Source organism: Salminus brasiliensis, chromosome 22 (assembly GCF_030463535.1).
Source record: "Salminus brasiliensis chromosome 22, fSalBra1.hap2, whole genome shotgun sequence".
NCBI classification, from domain to species: domain Eukaryota; kingdom Metazoa; phylum Chordata; class Actinopteri; order Characiformes; family Bryconidae; genus Salminus; species Salminus brasiliensis.
Window position 1 is genome coordinate 22,900,114 of NC_132899.1, and position 19,363 is coordinate 22,919,476.

At 40.9% G+C, this 19,363-nt stretch overlaps 1 protein-coding gene across 1 annotated transcript; it reads right to left on the minus strand.

Annotated features, from left to right (window-relative positions):
- Positions 1-576: 576 nt before the first annotated feature.
- On the minus strand, positions 577-14,947 carry ptenb (phosphatase and tensin homolog B). Its single transcript, XM_072666662.1, has 9 exons — positions 14,779-14,947; positions 5,808-5,892; positions 4,763-4,807; positions 4,325-4,368; positions 3,998-4,236; positions 3,411-3,552; positions 1,725-1,891; positions 1,274-1,495; positions 577-989 (listed from the first exon to the last, which is right to left on the minus strand). The coding sequence occupies exons 1-9, from the start codon at positions 14,855-14,857 to the stop codon at positions 804-806; spliced, it is 1,209 nt and encodes a 402-aa protein (XP_072522763.1). The 5' UTR covers positions 14,858-14,947; the 3' UTR covers positions 577-803.
- Positions 14,948-19,363: the final 4,416 nt, after the last annotated feature.

Consider the following 19,363-nt stretch of genomic DNA (forward strand, 5'->3'; position numbering starts at 1 on the left):
TATAAAATAATAATAATAATAAATCCAATGACATAAAACATGGGTGTCCTGCATTTTGGGTAAACGGACAAGGTGAGCAGGACTGGAACGGTTAAAAAGGCATGTAGCCTCATATGGAGAAGCATCATTACTACTGTAAGGGCAGCAATGACTCCATCCAACGAAATGAACGCTTGCACTAGGGGCATTTGTGGTGGGCTAGCCTGCGATAGCACAAGAAGCTTTTCACAGTCGGTAAGACAGGAGGCATGGTGGACTAGTGGAATGCACACGGGCACACAGGGGATGGACACGGACTCTAGCACTGGCCTTGGTATCAGCTGAAGACAGACAGAGCAGCATGTTCATATCCAACTTCTCTCACACCTGACCTCCCATCCCACTGACGGGACTTCCTTTTTATATGAGGACACAAAAAGGAGAACAGCCTCTGAACCTTCCTTCTCGGCCATCCCCCTTCACTCACAGACATCAATACTTAGTAAATAAAAGGTTGGGGGTGGGGGGGAAGGGGTATTTAATTTTGATTATATAAAAAAAAAAAAAAAAAAAAAAAAAAAAACTAAAACAGAGGCATCATACATGACAGAACGTCCCACTTTTGTACTACGGTTTCATTCTGAGAGAGGGGGTTATAAAAAAGTAATAATAAAATAAAAAAAAGAAAAGAAAAAAAAAAAAAAGGAAGGGAAGGTGGGGGAAAAAGTACTTGCTTTCAGTTCATATTCAAGTTTTCTCCTTTTTACAACTCTGGTTTACATATGCTGCTTTTTTTCTTCCCAGGGAAGAAGAGAAAAAAAAAATTAAACTTTTGTTATCTGTGTGTGTTGATCATCATCAAATGGTTCGTTTTCTGGGTCCGAGTCTGTTGTGTCGGAATATCGATAATGGTCCGGTTCATTGTCACTAACGTCCGGGGTTACGGATGTGGAAGTGCTGGCCTCTGAGTTGGATGTCTCCTCCACTGTTTTTGTGAAGTACAGCTTCACCTGTGAAAGACATCAAAACCTTTCTTAGAATCTCAAATCTCTAAAGCAAGCATCACTGAAATCACTGCTGGCCTACTTATCAAAATACAAACACACGACCGCTGTTGCTTTTGATGTATTACAACATAATTGCGTGTCTGTGGTTAAACACATTACTTAAAATCAGTCTAATTAGACTAGACTAATAACCCCCAGCTAGTGGATACCACTTTGTTTTTATGTGGGACAAAGGAGGAGTTAAGGTTCTGTCATCTTAAAAGCAGCAGCTCTGATGCTGAACTCACCTTGAAGTTTGGGGAAAATAATCTGTTGGCTTTGTCTTTGTTGGCCTTGTCCAGGTCATTCTTGGTTAAAGTCAGGATCAGGTAATCCTTGTCGTTCTCCCCCTTCTCGGTGCTCTGGATCCCATCCAGTTCCTTCAGTAGACTCCCATTTTCCATCTTCTCCAAGTTCTCCTCTGGTCCAGGGATGAAAAAGGTATTCACCCAGAAATGGAACATCTTGTCCTGGTTAAAAGACAAAACATGGGATGTAAATTGTACACCTGCTGTGACATTTACCATCTATTATTATGGCTAAAAGAAAGAACTAATTGTGTGTTTGTTTAACAATAACCCTTAAACAAGAACTTCATACAGGTATAAAAAAAATAATAATAAAAAAAAAACAAACAAACAAAAAAAAAAAAAACACGTCATTCTGACAAAGGCTCTAACGAACTCAAACAAAAGATACCTTTTTCAACATCTTATTTTGTTTGTGGAAGAACTCGACTTTGATGTCCCCGCACACCGGCAGTGGCTGGGGAAACTCAAAGAACATGTACTTGTCCTCACGCCGCGTGTGCGCTGGGTTAGACGTGTGGATTTTCACCTTCAGCTGGTACACCACAAACTGAGGATCTGCAAAGCAGAGTGTGTTCAAACACAGTTACTCCCTCACATTCTCCACAGAACACCCCACACATTTACAAACGATTTGCTGATACTCTGATATAGAAGACGCAGTTAGGGATACGCTAACTGTGTACAGCTGACCAAATCCACACATGCTGGTGCTCCAAAGGATCCTTCAAAACAAGACTACACTTTGATGCGTGGGACATTACATCTCATTAACAGCAGCAGATTCTGAACAGCAACACCAATAATGCAACTATAAAAGACTTGATTTCTACTCTTGATCCAATTTTGGAAGCAGTATACCCTTAATAAGGCAATCACCAGCTGTTTACATGAACCCCAAGAGGGCAAGTATGAGGGCAATGCACAACACATAGTGCTGTATCTAGGTATAGGCTAAACCCAGACTCCAGGAGTGTGTTTCCTTCACTTATGTGACAAAGAAACCGTAACACACATTACAGGTTTAACAGTCACACTAAAGTGGCCACGGACGCAAACAGTGACAGAGTTTGAGTGAAAATTCAATCTTGATCAAATAAAAACATGAGTAAGCTGTGGTTTTACACTATGATTAATTCCACTTCCATAGCTGGTTAACTTGGCCTGATTGTATGAGAGTTGAAACATGACTGCTGAACAACAGTCAGACAATAAAGCCAAATGTGAAACCGGTTCAATGATGACCGAGTTTTGATGTATGTTGTAGTTTGCAAAGTAATTAAAGCATCACTGATTTACTGCAAGACTGACTAAAAGCCAGACTGATTAAAACAAAAGCTAAAATTAGGGAGATGGGTGGACAGCTTACACTCCATGCTAAAGCAGCACAGGCAACTGGTTGACAACACTGTCTCACACACATACATTCACAAAAAAATGGCCCGGTATAAGCAAGGTAGTGAGTCAGAAATGAACAGATCTCCTGGCAATCCTGCAAGCTTTAAACATCCTTTAAAGATGACTTGGCCAAACATTACAAGTGGTGTGCACCCACACTTTTGTCACAGTTTATACTTTAAGGGCTACCCGAATAAAAGCTAGGCTAATGTCACTTTAGCACAGTAAGGTTTCTGGTCAAAACAGGCACAACTATTAGAGCTAAAAACTGCAACGAATAGAGGAAACATAAATAAATAAAGAAATAAAATCACAAGATGAACCACTCTGAATAGCACAGGACATCATAACACCTACAAGCATCACAGTGCCCTAGAACAATAAATAAAGGAAAGTTAAATAGTTTATAATAAGTTATTTAAAATAAGCAATAAGGGGAAAGAATAAAAATCAAGGCATAGTATACAACATATATAGTTGGAGTTTTTGTAAGCATTAAATTTTGTAAGCATTAAATTAGTTCTGGAAAAACCGACGGTGCTTCAGATGTGCTCAGCAAAGTGTTTTTTGGGTGTAATTAATTACGATAATGACAACACATGTCCACCCCAAGGGACCAATCAAGAGCTTCAGCAGATTCCTCCAAGCAGTGCAAAGGCAAAAAAAGATGCACACTTACTGCAGTTTCCTCCACTGAACATGGGCACCGTCTCAAACACCATTTTGTGAAAGAGCAGCGCCACTGGTTTGTAGTCAAGCTGGTTCTTCAGAAGGTAGCTGTAGTAAAAGACGTATCGCCTTTGACTGGGAATCGTCACTCCCTGATGGGTGAAAGAACAAAACAAAATCCACACAGCTCAGTCAGCTCCATCAATTATCACAGTAATGAACATTTATCTGACGTTCAGGCGATGAGACTTCACCAACACCAAGGTTTTATGACAGGGCTAAATTCCTTTGACCTCACAACCATTCCTTCTTTAAGGAATGGCTTAAATGCAGCATGAAATCTCAACTGTTAACTTTAATTTCAGTACAAATCTCATCAAAATAACAACAAATATATACGACCCGGAAAATGTTTTACTGGTGCAAATGTTTTGAACTGACACTGATAAAAGACAATGCAGTGAATCTTCACACCTTTACAAAACACAGAACTGGGCTTTAATTAACTCAGTATCTCAGCACTCACAGTAACACAAAGCAAACCAAATGTCTAATTTCCATTTACACACTCAAAGATGATGAAATGACCATTTTTACCTTCTTGTCTCTGGTCCTGACTTCCCCGTAGAAGTCGAGAGCCTCTTGTGCTTTTCCGAACTTGCCTCGGTGTAACAAGTATGCGCAAATCATGACACCTGTCCTGCCCTTTCCAGCTTTACAATGAATTGCAGCCACATGATTGTCGTTTTCACTGAGCCACTTATCCAAGTCTTCACAGAACGGTTTGATAAGCTCCAGCTGGGGAGGATTATGATCTTCAAATGGGTATTGTGCAACTGCAGGAGACAAATAAGAAAGGTTAGTGACTATGTCAGTATTCATGACATTTGATGAATGTGTGCTTTGGCCATCTGTATGTCTTACCTCTGCAATTAAATTTGGCAGTATCATAATGTCTCTCTGCACATCTGAAAAACAACAAAAAAAAGAAAACATGGACAGTGTTAGAATACAGATCTAGTGTAGTGAAAGGTTTTTTTCCCCTGACAGCTGACAGATGCATACAAAATGAAACATGATTGTTTTTAAACTTAGACAAATTAGGAGATATTGGAATAGAGGACTTTTGGAACTTAGTTGGAAATTAGTTTATGCTGAAAGACTCTGAAGGTTTACCAAAGGTTTACAATATGGAAATGTAGGGGGGGGGGGTCCACAGTATGGAAGAACAATTGAAAAGGAAAATAGTAATTGTAGCCAAACCCTGTTTTAACCACTTCAAAGTATTATATAACTAAAGTGAACAGTACCCACATACATACACACACACACACACACACAGACACGTTAATATATACTTACAGATTATATATCTTGTAATGATTTTTATGCTTTGAATCCAGAAACCTAGAGCGAGAACACAACAATTACTTTTCCAGAAACATGCAAGGTCTGCCTGTATGACCCACTAATCATACCCAAAACCACTGTCTGGTATCAGTGTGTTCCATCAGCACTCAGCAGACCATTACAACACTCCTACTACTCGGTTACAGAAAACAAACCATTTCAGGGTATTTTCATCAAATTCCTAGGAGTTAATGTCATTCATACACTAAGATAACTTCAAATGATCTGGGGTGGAGGAAGGAAAAAAAAATATTATTATAATAATAATAATTATAATAATGCTGAATGTGACAACCCCCTGTAAACCCTTATTTTTAAAACTGACAACTTTCTCTGCTTGGCCTTAGACACAGTTCAAAATCTACCTGAAACCCAAAAGGATCCTTTTTTGCTTTACTTGTTCATGTCAGACAATTAAAAGACAATTCTTGGTTAACTGTGAACAATGTGGAACAAATTTTGGTCAAAATGTAGGGAGATCAAATTGTGGACCCAGTAAATAGAATCTAAGTGTGGCATCCAATTAAGTGCATAAATGCAGCCAAACCCATAAGGGAGCAACACCTACACACCTAAACACTTTCACTGAGACATAAAGTAACAGGTCATTAAAACACCTTGATTTTTTACTTTCAAAAGACTTCACTGTACTTAGTCATCTCCAATTTCAGCTTTTAGTTCAACAGATGAAACTGACAGAACTCATCAACTGGCACTGAGACAGTATTACAGACAGCTATGAGGGTTTTCTGTAACTCGCATTCTCCAAATGAAACCGACTGTATCCCCTTTCAAGCATTCTGTTTAGAGGGACCATGAACTGGCCAAAGGCTTTGAAATACACATTACCCTGGTTTAAAGCAGCTGATCTGGTGGTCTCATCTGCATCCCAAATTCTACATTTCTTTTTTATGCTCTTGAAGTTAAATGCCACATGAGCATTTAATTATTTATTTATTTATTTTTTTAAAGAGAGGAGTAAGAAAGGAACACGTACCGTACAACGTCATCTATGTTGTTTCTGTAGACCCCCTCAAGTCTTTCAGCAGGAAAGCCCATAGCAATTATGTTGGGATAAATATCTGTGCTGTAGAATTAAGGAAACCAAGTGATGTCGTTTTTGGACAACTGACAATGGCACAGCCAAGAAAAACTGCCATCATTTGATTCTGTAACGTAACTGCCCATTTTCAGCCTGGTGGCTACATTCTATAACTCGGAAAACCTCAAGAATGCTCTGTGTGATTAATGTACTTTGACTCCACAAAACAGGGTTAGCCAAGGGTTATGTTACAGAATAGGACACTGGAAAATATAAGGAAAACCAAATGCACACAAAAGTGGGTATAAATTACACTGCATCCTCAGCTGCATTTAAAATGTGTAATACAACTTCATGTTTTAACCCTCTGACTACCCTCTAAAACACTCAAGCACTCCATTTGGTGCACCATTAGACCTACACACCTATGCAGTTATCTAACCAGCCAATTGTGTATCAGCAATGAAATTTATATGCAGATTGTTGACGCCAGGCGTGCTGGTTGAGTAGGTCTAGAACTGCAGAAATCAACAGTTGCTGATGGGCAAGGTCAACTGTGAATTGCCAGTCGGGTCCAAGCTGGCACACTGGCTCACCAAAACCCAAAGTGGTCTGATTTCACCTGAAGTACACTCAGAATTTGGCACAAACAACATGAATGCATGGACTTGTATCTATAGCCCAAACTGGTGCAGGTGGTACATGAACGATTACTTTGCACAGCGTGAGTCGTTAATATTAATCCATTATTGCCTGAACGTCACAGCCTATTTGAGTACTACTGCAGACCACACACACACACATCCCTTCATGACCACAATTTACCATTCTTCTAACAGCCACTTCCAGCATGATGATGCACCATGTCACAAAGAAACGTCATCTTAAACTGGTTTCATGAGCATGGCAATGAATTCAGTTATCTTCAGTGGTATTAAAATCTGCAGGAACGGCATGACAATCATGTTACAGACATGGACCAGAATCTCTAAGGAATGTTTCAAACACCTTGTGGAATCCATGCCATGAAGAATTGAGCCTGTTATGAGAACAAAAGGAGGCCCTACATAGTATTAGTATAGCATTGCTAATAAAGTGCTCACTGAGTGTATATACATACCTTGAATTCCACAGAACGATTTAAGTGAGCCAAGGGTTATTTTACAGAATAGGACACAAAACTGACTTATCCACAAAAAATTAGTTAATGACCTACAGGCAAGAGAAAAGCAAAACACAGATAGAAAAGACCAGAGAGTACCTCAGCTTATGCCGCACTTGATGCTGTAATTTACAGTTCACCATTCACCATGGACACGCTGCTGGAACACCAGTGTCACTGTCTACAGGCAAGTGAGTTTTACATTGCCAATTACCTTTTTATTACAAATACATTAAATAAAAAGCAGCCTTTCAACCCCAGGACCGAACTGTACCCCACTGTACCAACTGTTAAGCATGGTCCTGTCTTGCTCTGGGGCTGACGATAGAAATGGTACACTGTAGAGTGATAAGAATAATGAAGGACTGCCTCAGAATTCTTCAGCATAACCTCAAACCATCAGCTAATCGGTTGACAATTGGCTGCATTGACAGGACAGTGATCCCATAAACACATGAAAGAAGGTCGTGGAATAAATAAAACAGGCCAAAATGCTTTAGGAATGGTCATCCCAAAGTCCTGACCTAAACCCTATCAAAAATAAGTGAACTGTGCTTTAAAGTCTGGAGCATACCAGGAAAGCAACAAATTCTGCCAAATTCTGCCACCCAGAATTCTGCCAGAGGTATTTTGTACCAAAAGCGCCTGGTCAAGGTGCAAATCGCTAAGAGAGCTCTGACCAAATATTACCTGCAGCGTACGTGGATTTTTGACCATGCAGATTTCAGAAAACCCCTCAAAAATATTTTCTTTCTATTAAAAATGCTGTACACTTATTTTGCCCCAGAAAAAAGAAAATCACTGAATGCTCAATATTGCCTTGATATTCAAGTCCATAAGTGTATGTAAACTTTCAACCACAACTGTAAACTGCACATTGTAATGCAGGTAGCTCCAGTCTAGGAAAGGGGTTGTTCTAGGTTATTAAATGAACTTAGGGGGAGCAAGCGTTTATGCTATTGAACAGTCCACAAACATTTAGGCCCAAGGACAGCACCCATAAGTCGAGATAATTCAAGCTAAAAGCTCAGTTGCTCATCTAAATGTGCCATTCTACTTTAGCTATGCAGCGAGAGGCCGGACACCAGGCTCCTGAGTAATATAGAACAGATGGGCCTCGCTGCAAGAGACCGATGCGTGGACCTCTAACCCAGAAGGCCACACAGGGGCACTAAATAAATCACACTGTGCCTCAGCCCAGGCTGGAATCGCTTTCCTTCCTCACCTTTCCATAACAAGTGCCATGAGAGCTCATCAGTCCTCTCCTCCTGACATTCACACACAGAGCAGCACACATAGGGGTAGGGCCGAAGCACCATTTCTTAGCACGGGAGGTAGCACAAGCCATGCAAAGAGAACACCCAGTATAGCTGCACTTCCGTCCATCTAACACAGCCTTCAAACATTGTAAAAGACATGTTGTAATACTGTGGCAGCAATTTTACTCTTTGCTGTAATGATGCTTCAGAAGGCTACAAATGCAAATAAGACTTCCAACCAAATCACTAAACTTTCATTGCATGAACCTCAAAGCTTTTGGCTGATTTGTTGGTAACAGCCTCTATTGCAAGGTGTATTGCAATCGCGTTACAGAGCTGTTAACGCAGTGCACCAGTTTTTGTCCACATCGTACTGTCCTATTTCACAAAGACAGTCCTTTTCTCCGCTATCGAACCATACTAACACTGAGGCACAATCAGGTGCGTTTCCACAGATTCGTTGTGAAATCAACCAATACAGATTTACGCCATCATTCATTTTCAAAGCACACCCAGAATGGCATGTATCGTTGACTTCTGGAGTGAACCTTTTCACGAACACTAGATGAAAACAGGGACTGGGTCTCTTAAAGGAGAGTTCCCCTGAACTGCTGTTACGAATCTTAACTGGATGTTTACATGATTGCATTTTTGTTAGCCCAGCACACACTGTAAGCTTCATTAGCTTACTGAGAACTACTAAAAACAGCCATTCTGCTCATAACAAAACAGCAACCCCCCCCCCGCCCCCCTCAGATCTGAAGAAGCGTGTATAACCATAAATTCAACAATAACCAAGCACTAAGCAGGGCTTGGCAGTGCTGTTATGAATACATACATTATAAAGATTTGAGGCTCAGCTGTTGAAATGATTAATCCATCAATGACTGATATCAGGTCCCCAAAAGCCTGGGAATAGAACACTAACCGCTGAACTGATTTGATCCTATGCAAAAAAGGGTAACAGGGGTGTAAAGATATCAGGAAACTGGTATCTTGATGTTAAAACATCACAACATGGATCCTGGGTGTAACAATGAGTGGTGAAGGACATGCATCCTTTTAAGATACCTGATGAAGATGCATTGTGTAAACAATAAGAGTTTGCACACATCCAGTGGACCAGACACAATGACTTTTAGACAATATACTGTCTCAAAAATAATTGTGATGAATTGGTCATAAAGTTATATCCCTTTTCTCCCAATTTTGTACTGCTAATTATAACCCACCCTATTGTCCACTCTCAAAGCCCCCCTGATTTTGTCATTTTAAGACCATTTTATGTAACCGACTAACTATAACAGTGGAATAATGCAATTACACCATTTTAAAAGACCTATAGTCTCAACATTAGATGTGAAATTCACTTACACTTGGAGTAAAATACATAATTTCTAACTGATCGGACTATATTTTTAGAATATTTTACATTTAATTTTTCTTTTCAAAAATCATCTGTCAAACCTATGCCATTGGACTGACTACCTGTACCAAAAAAAAAAAAAAAAAGAGCAAGCAACTGATATTGCTTAATTTGCATGCACTGAAGGTATTATAAAATGAGGTGCTTAGGATGCACTTAACAGCACCACAACTCTCCAAGAAGACTCTAAAGAACATAAAACCAAGAACAGGCCTGCAGCAAAGTACATCACGGTTGATAACTACTGATATCCAAGTCCATTAAAATGCACCAAAGCCAACATAACTCAGACTTCAAATGTTGTCCGTTAGCACTGAAGACACAGACAGCAGCTAACAAAAGCTAAAACGAGACTGAGGAACCCAAGAAGACATTGGAAAAGCAGTGTCGAATCATATTTGCATTTCAGCAATGCCCATTTTCAATCTATATTTATCCCCAGCCAACTGGGATGAGATTTCTAAGCTTTAAAAACAAGCTGGTTATAACAATCACTTCAGTTGAGCATCTTAAAATAGGCCATCACGGACAAACTACTTAAACACTAGTATCACACAGGACAAGACACACGGCTAACAATCATATCACCATGTGCACTGCTTCAAACTAGGTTTATAGGATCCGATCTAATTTCATTTCTTTTACCCACTCGAAATTCCGACCAGCATTTTCTGACAATACTGTTAAAACACTGATAACCACCAATATTCAGCCATTTTTACACAATACCTCCCCCACAAAAGATAATTCAACATTTACTTTCTTTTTTTATGGAAATTTTATAATAAGCCTGTTTAAAACACTATGGCACCCTGGCTGCACAGCTCAGCACACACACTCAACCCATTTCTGATTTTAGAGTCACTTAACAGCCGGCAGTGGACTCTTGTGCCTTGAAAAAGAAAGACTGTCTCTCTGACTCACATTTTTAACACCACAACAGGCTTGTGCTTAAAATTGCTCTTGGCCAAAATGACACATTTCAATACTTGTCAGAAATAACAGACCGAGCAAGAACAGCGAGACACCGATATAAAAAGCATCTCTTGTTTTTTTTTTAAAAATGAAAAAAAATATTTTAAAAAGCCTCATTGATATGAACCCCACGAAACCCTTAGGCCATTTAGGCCTCTGATGATTAAAGACATGTTGGGGTTAACCCTTACGACCTTTACAAACCAAGCAGGATTCATTTGCGACATGTATTCAAATGTCTAAAAGAATTTTAACCTGTGTGTAACCAATGAGGTCATTATGGTGTCGTACTCGACCTGTGCTCGATTTGTGCAAACTTTTGCAAGCAATTGCCTTTGCTGTTTCCCCAACTAGGACATTTTAACTGGACATCAAAAAAAGAGTTTGTCATAAGCGTTTTTTCTCCAAAAGCACCCCAAACTGAGTTTCCAGAGATAGCGGTCTTAGTTGTGTCCAAATTCCTGCAAATTTCCCATCGTACGTCCGCGATTTTTGCCTGATCTGTAGCTCACAGCCTCAATTAATACAAGCTGAGCTGAGCTGACAGCAGTGGAACCATATGAGGCACAACCTAGGCAGGTTAAGACGTTCCACCACTGAAAAGCGGCTACTTATGATTTAACTGTTATTTGTTATGAATTACTTTGACATTCATTTAACGTTCTACAGTTCGCACCTGCAAGAGTTAAAAATGTGGCAAAAATTAGAGGCACCAATAGTAAGTATGGGTTCATGCAAAAAACTTGTCTAATGGATACTGATTCAGGTACATAAAATTGCAGAAACCAGGACAAAATCCATCTGGATTACAGTATATAATATTTATAAGACGACATAAGAAATACGAAGCCCATGAATAAAAAGCTAATATTTCAGTGCAGTAGTCCAGCAGCTTGAAAAACATATCGAAGCTATTTGAAATACCAGTCAGATCTAAACATCAGATTTCTTCTTCATTAAATGTCCTAAGAAACAAGTATCTACCAGCACTGAGATGATTCTAATAGCATTGCACATCCATGACAAGAACGCAAAGCATGACTTTCCTTTCCACAAACCAAGATTTCCCACTCAAAAACAGCCATCAGACTCAAATCATAAAACATCTCTTCTACTTACCAAATAAACGAGATATTGATTGAAAGTTTAGAAACCTCACTTCTGACAGAATTTCCCGGCTTGTTTTAACGAGCCACAAGTGAGAAATTAGTAACGAATTACATCACCCTTCTGTTACTGCCAGCAGTAACTGCAACTTCTAAAGATACAGAGAACTCTTATTTCATTAGACTACATCGCCGAAAAACAACCAGAAATTCAAAAGACAATACGCCACTCAATTGGCAGGCTCATCTAAAAACAGGCCTTCCTCTACATTAAGGACTGCAATTAGTGTATTAGCAATATTATGCACAGTTTCAAAAAACATGCAGATACGTATATAATTGCCAGCAGCATCACTCGTCCCATCAGTACCAAGCAGCTCTCATCCTCCTACTGAACGTTCTTACAACTGGCGGGTGCTCTTGCGGCCACGAAGCATGCCTGTTTTCTCAGCCCGTGTCTGTACTCAAATACGTTTACCCCAAGGCAGTGAAAGGGTTAGTCTTACCAAATACGCTAATAAACTAACCTTAACAGCCACAGATTACTATCATCCAAACGGTCCATTCCAACTGGTGGTTGGCTGCTTTGGTCAACCTAATCACAGTGGGCAATGGTTCTTTTATTTGTCTGTCAAAATCAGTCTTGTATGCCTCAGTGTTTTAAATTCACACAGAGGGCCAACAGTACATAAAAACTCAGTTGCAAAGAATTTTTATATTAAATTTAAAGAGGCTTGGGTCAGCAAGGAAGTTAACCATGTGCCCGCCAGAATACACATGGTCCATCATGAAGCACAGCGCAAATGAATGCAAATAAAATAAATAATAAAAAAAGATGAGGGTCAGTGCACACATGCATTTCAAAAAGAAAATGATTATTCCTAAACAGTAACACTACAGCTTTTTGCTTTGTTAGACCCAGGAGGTCTTCTACAGGCGATAGCTTCCATTGCTACATCTGGTCTTCTCTTGTGTGACCAAAAAAATAAAATAACTGAGTCAGTATATTTCACCAAGTCGTATTGGCTGGGATTTTGAACCTTTGGTGATCTTCAAGCTTGGGGCACTCTTGATCTAAACCTAAATGTGGGATAGAACAATGTGAGCTCAACAAGCACAGACATGTCAGGTAAGAGGGGGGCAAGACACCACATTTCCCTTTCTGTCACTTTTTAAATATTCAGCATTGGCTGACAAGACAATTCTTCCAAAACTACTAAGCTTTAAAATGAGCTACTTTTAATTGAGGACCTTCAGATAAGAACCTAGAAAAAGTCAGCCATCAAACAAAAACACTACCACCACCACCACCACCACACAGGAACACACAGTCAACATAACTTCACATCACACCATACAGCTACAGGATTGGATTCATTCACGATTCCATCCCATTACCAATTGAGCATTTCCATATAAACTCAAATCATGAAGTGGAGCCAAAATGAAATATCCAAACCACCAACTTTAACACGTAGAATCCTAATTTACGACCAAAGCAGGATTTCACAAGGCACTGCCACAAGCAAACAGGTCAGACTGAAAATAAGAGGAAGAGATTGCATGATGAGCTGGGTGCTTATGCAGGATACACTGATACAGTGGATCCATTCAGCAGGCCGGTGGGCAGGGACAAATGCATGCCAATAGGGTTCATTAATTCACTGGCTACTGAAAGACTCAGTTTCGAAATCTAACTGGTGTCAAGAACCTCACCATAAAAACTGCAGGCAACTGCTCGACAGCAACTCCTAGAACCGTAGTACTCCATCACCAGCCATACATGTGCATGAACATGGAGAAAGACTGGAAACTTTTCAGTTGAGAGTTCCACTTACTGGCATTTCTAATGGTTATGTAAAGGCACTGGACAAATGAAATGAAGAGGTACAGCATGACATCACATCCACGTCCTAGCATTCCCCTGCTATAAATCATCAAACATGCAAGTAATGGAGCTCCAAACCTTTTCTCTCAAGCCAACCAAATCTGAGCAGATGCAAAAGGCCTACACACACACCAAACTTGAAGTAAGAAGTCTGTTCAACTGCATCTCTCTGCATTAATGATGTAAGGAACCTCCTGAATCCTAAAAAGGAAAATGGGCAAATGCATCACCACCACCACTTCTCTGTGTCTCCAGGACACAGGGTTACACTTTCTAGATCATTTAAAAGGGCTCCTAAAATCAGCCATGTTCTGCGAGCAGCTGATGCAATGCTCCTTTGTGTGTGTGTGTGTGTGTGTGTGTGTGTGTGAGGGGCTCTGATTGAGAATTTAATCTTGCATTATGTAGGCCACTGGATCCTCTGAGCGTCGCAGAAGATGGATCTTTTGTCTCACAGCACAAGCAAGCAAGCAAACCAGCAAACCCAGATAGAGCTTCAGCCCTGTTCCGTACAACCGTGACATGAACACGGTCGACGATGCCGATGACCACGACCACACATCCAACAGCAAACCGACTGGCCAAACAATGACAGGATATCTAAGCAGCTACCCTCACAACCTTCCAGCAGAAAGCTGCCTGGCGCTGTGGAGTCCTGCTGAGACCAGGACTGATGTAGCCAACTGATGTTAGCCTGCAAGCTGGCACTGAATAAAACAGCTTAGTGCGAATTAATTGGAGGGGGAAAAGAGAGATCTAGCTATATGTGCAGTCTCCCATTTTTCCACCAAGTTAGCCAAGCAGACAACGACCCTGCAGGCTTCAGTTTGCAGAAGGAAATCCAGTTAGACGTGATAGCAAGCCAGCAGGTACTAAATCTTGACTATGGCTGACGGATTGACAATGTCAACGCCAATACTAATACTTTAAGCACAGGACCAACACAAATGGGTTCATTAGCAAGCCTCCCCCTCCACCACCACCTCCACCATGGATGCTGCACTGGCCTAACTGGTCATTCTGGACCGAGGACAGGCAGCGTTAGCTAGCAAGCTGTGTAACCTACATCTACCGAGACCACAAAACGACCAGAGAGGCATAAGAGGATACAGGTCAAGTCCAAGTCGAACCCATCTTCCTGGTATCTCCTTTTGTTTCGGCTGACCATCTTCTGTATGATCGTAGCCATAGCTGTGAAAGGAGTCTTTATGGTTTTTAGGGTAAGCGAGAGTATCGTTGCCTCCGGGCGCAATGCCGCCGCCACCGCCGCCGCCGTCGCCTCGTCTGTATCCTCTCTCCTCGGCTTTCTAGAAGTCCTCTGGACGAGCCTGGCCAGGTCTTTACCTGCTAGCTAGCGGCCGTGAGCCGTCTGCCGCTCGCTTGTAAAGGAGAAGGCCACAGCAGGCCCGGCTCCGGCTCCCCAAAGCCCACCGAGAGGCCACAAACCCTCCAGGCGGACAGACAGACGGTCCTCCTCCGCGTCTCGGTATCACTAAGGCTCGCCAAGTCTCTGGGTCCGCCGCAGTCGCCGTGATTGGTGCCGAAAAAGGCGGAGAGGGTCCTCTCCGACGTCTCCAACCCAGAATATACTAGCAGTGACAGACACACACTCTCTCTCTCTCTCACTCTCTCGCACGTACGTACATTCGCTCTCTCTCTCTCTCACACTCTCGCACACACTCGGGCTCTCCGTCTGCGAAGCTCTAACGAACTGCTAGCCGGAGAGCTAGCGAGCTAGCGCGTATGAACATCTTTCTAAAACGAGGAAAACACAAATAAAATGCGGCCAAATTTAAATATCCGCGTCGAGCGTATTCCAAAGCATGAAGAGAATCCTGACAGCCTCCACCATGGTATTAAAAAGAGCCTGGCGAGCTGAGTTTACAGGAGGCGGTCGGTTGGTGTGTGCGCCGCTTCGCTCGCTCCCTTAACTCTCCGCCGTTAAATTCTCCTGCTCAACTTCCATCATGGCTTCCAATAGAAAAAACCCTAACGAACAGGCAGCGGTAGCACTCCGCCACACAAAATAGTCCCCCAGCTTCAACGCGTTTTTTAACACACTGTGGGGGAAATTATGATTGGCATTTAAACACCTTAATTATAGCAGAGGTGTCGTTAAACCCAGACCATTGCTGGATGTGTGTTTTTCTTTTAAAATATATATATTTTTTCCCCGCTGGCGGAGGGACACACACGCACCATATTCGCGAACTGATTTTTGTTCCTGAGTCACGTGTCTCCTGAAATGAGGGAAGTGTCCTGTATTTTTAAATCAGATTACTTTTTAAATATTTCTTAACATTTCATGTCGTTTAATGGGGTGTTTCTCGTTTCGGGGTGCCCTTGTAGCGCTCTGCTACAAACCCTGAGCGAAAGACCCCCCTACGACGCAAATATGAGAGTTTTCTGAGGAGGGGGGGTTGGGTTAGAAAAATCTCAGAAAGTCTAGTTGCCCCCTTCTGCTAGACAATCCTGCAACAGCGGGCAGGAAATTACTGAAATGCTTACGCAAGCAGAAAAGTGAGGCCGAGCATAAAGCTGCTATCAAGGTGTCTCGGGGAAAAAAGCGAAGCCCCCTCCCTGATCGTTTGTATGAGGGTCGTTTTCATCATTAACTGTGGCAGTCAGGTGGGATTTGTGAATGTCCCCGCACTCTGCTTTCGGTCATGAGCATTAAATGTTCATTTTGGCCCACGGGGCGGGACAGAGGTACCATGTTCCAGCCTTTTAAAATGACAAATCTTTGTTCTTTAGCGCCATCTGTCAGCATAATATGATCCTCTTACATAAAGGCCTGCTGCTAGCACTTATAGGGGGATGTAGCCCAACAAAAATGTCTCCATTATTACATTTAAGACCTGCTTACAAATGTCTAGCTGCATATGCTAAAAATGGGGAGCCACTGATAGGGGAGTTGTGGCCCAATGCTGATATCTGATATTTCCAAGTAGGCTATTTATAAAATCAAATATTTATAAATCTAGATCCATCTGGATTAGCATTACAGAAACATACAGCAAAAGGTTTTCCAGTATATTATCACTGAATGTAAAGGATAAGGCCACAGACAAGCTATCTCCGGCTCCTCAAAGCCCCCCGAGACTTTCCAGCTTATTAAAAAGAAGAAAATTTTAAGACAAACCAGGTCTGTTCAGAGTTAGGCCCAGAATTTAATTTTGCCTGCCAGAACATTCCCTTAACCTTCTTACCTAATGAAACAACAAACGTATGCAAGGCATGTCCAGAAGAAGAGCAGCATTGTGGTCACACACACACTGGCATTAGGGTTGTGGGTTCGATCCTCATCCCGGTCATTGTCTAAGACAAGCATTGTCTGCCTTGGTTTCCTCTAAGTGCTCAGCTTTGGTGACTTGGCTATGCTAAATTGCCCCTAGGTGTGTACGAATGGGTGTGCGGGGTACGCTGCGATGGACTGGTGCACTGTCCAAAGGGTATTCCTAGTTCCACTGATTCTTGGTAGGATCTACTGCATCCCTGTCTGGAAAGAAATGGATAAGAAGGTGAATGAATGGCCAGAAGATGCCATGACAAATTAGAGTTGGGACACAAGAAGAAGCTTTTCTTTAATATTTATACATATTAAACACATTTATTTTATATTTTACATAACAACAGATGGCAGGTAGTGTAGAAACAGCTCTTCCTATGTCAGAGAAAATGCTCTGCCTCTTAAAGCCCCTCATGGTTAACCAAACCACCCATCACCTTGATGGTGGATAAGACGCAAACCCAAACCTCAAAGCTTTTCACACAGCATCCTTAAACAGAACGAAACAAAAAACACCAAGAACCTGGTATCTAAACCATCCAACCCTTCTTGTATAACTATACACAGTCCTCAAATTTCATCCTTACAAGGAATCACGATAACTCCCCCTATAACGAAGTGCCACACCATTAAAAACACAATTCTTTTTTTATCCAACACTGCACTCACTGCTCCACACTGAATTATTGATTATGCTCTCTTTAATGAAGTATGTAGTTTATGATTTACATACAGCAATCTAAAGGGTACAGTGACAGAAACAGCCTGTTTCATTTAAAGATGGAAAAAAGCTGGAAAGTGGTTTTGTAAAAAAAAATAAAAATAAATCTGACTTTTTGAGACACAAAACCACAAAAATATTATTATTTAGTGAAAAAATAGAAGACGATACTAGCAAATGTAGGATAGTTGCCCTTACAAAAACTGTATCAACAGCAGCTATTTAAGACATCAGCTATCAATTGATCCCACACAAACTATATACATATTATACATTAAAAAAATTATATATGTTTGCATTATTATATATATATATATATATATATATATATATATATATATATATATATATATATATATATATATACATATATGGCAGTTTATGTAAAGGTTTTCCAGTATATTATCACTTACGATAAAAGAGAAGGCCACAGCAGGCCTGGCTCTGGCTCCACAAAGCCCATAGAGTTTCCAGCTTATTCAAAAGAACAGATTTTTTTATCCAAACCAGGTGTGTTAGACCCAGAGTTAGGCCCACATTTTATTTTGCCTGCCGGAATGTTCCCTTAACATTCTTACCTAATGAGACAACAAACGTATGTAAGGCAATTTCAGAAGAAAGACAGCATTTTGGTCACACACACACACACTAGGATTAGGGTTATAGGTTCGATCCTCAGCCCCGATCACTGTCTGAGAAAAGTTCGGTGTGTTCTGCCACCAGAGATTATTTTAGGTCACCTCAGGATGTGAAACTCCTTTTGGCTCAGTAATAGACTTTTACAAAATTGCGCTTATAATGAGATCTGAATATAATCATAAAATAATAAACATGTGTAGAACATGTACTGTCCTTACACAGCAATCATTGTAGGAACCTTTATATTCTCTCTGATATATGATATGATGTGGATCGTATCAGTGCTGTGAAAATTAGTACTGGTTTAAGTCCAGTTTTCAGAACTGACATACATTGACATATCGGTAATTTTACAATTCTAGACTATTTTATCCAATAAACAGAATAAAATGAAGCCTAGAAAGGAGTTAAGAGTGTGAATGACTAAATGAAACTGAGTAAAGGTCACAAGTATAATTATCACCACTGAAAACACTCGGATGTAGGATTGGGTGATACAGTAAAACAATTGAAATCATGATATTTCATCCTTATCTTCACCCTCTGGCTCTCTCCTTTTAATTAGGCTGTTATAGTCAGACCTGCCGGAGTCGTCAGCCACACTCAGCCACACTCCGGTACTGCTCAACATTCTCTGCTCTTCATAAATCCATTCAGAACTAACTCTGTCTCTTTACCCTCTCAGAGTAAAAGGCCTGTTAGAAGACCATTTACCTGCGTCAGACCGGCTGCCACCCAACAGCCGGACCACCAGGCTCCCCCACCACCTGTGCCAGATCAGCTGCTCACCCTCCTGCCACCGCTACCTGCCTAATGACTATGTTAAAATCTACATGGACTCTTAACTACCTGCCACCATATTACCACCATTAACCATCATTACCATCATGATTATATTAGTTATACTATATCGTGATTATTGTGATTATTACATTATGATATTATGATTATGTTGCACACCTGAGCAGTAGAACAGTCTTGATGGTTCAGTGACTTTTATCAATAATCTATAAATAGTTCTGATCAGAGGAGGATGGATCCCTCCT

Excerpts from the sequence above, each read along its gene's own strand:
- ptenb (XM_072666662.1), bottom strand. The coding sequence starts at position 14,857 with ATGGCTACGATCATACAGAAGATGGTCAGCCGAAACAAAAGGAGATAC. Across the intron at positions 5,893-14,778 it reads GTTCGACTTGGACTTGACCT|ATATTTATCCCAACATAATT; the intron begins GTATCCTCTTAT and ends TCTACAGCACAG. Across the intron at positions 1,496-1,724 it reads AAAATAAGATGTTGAAAAAG|GACAAGATGTTCCATTTCTG; the intron begins GTATCTTTTGTT and ends TCTTTTAACCAG.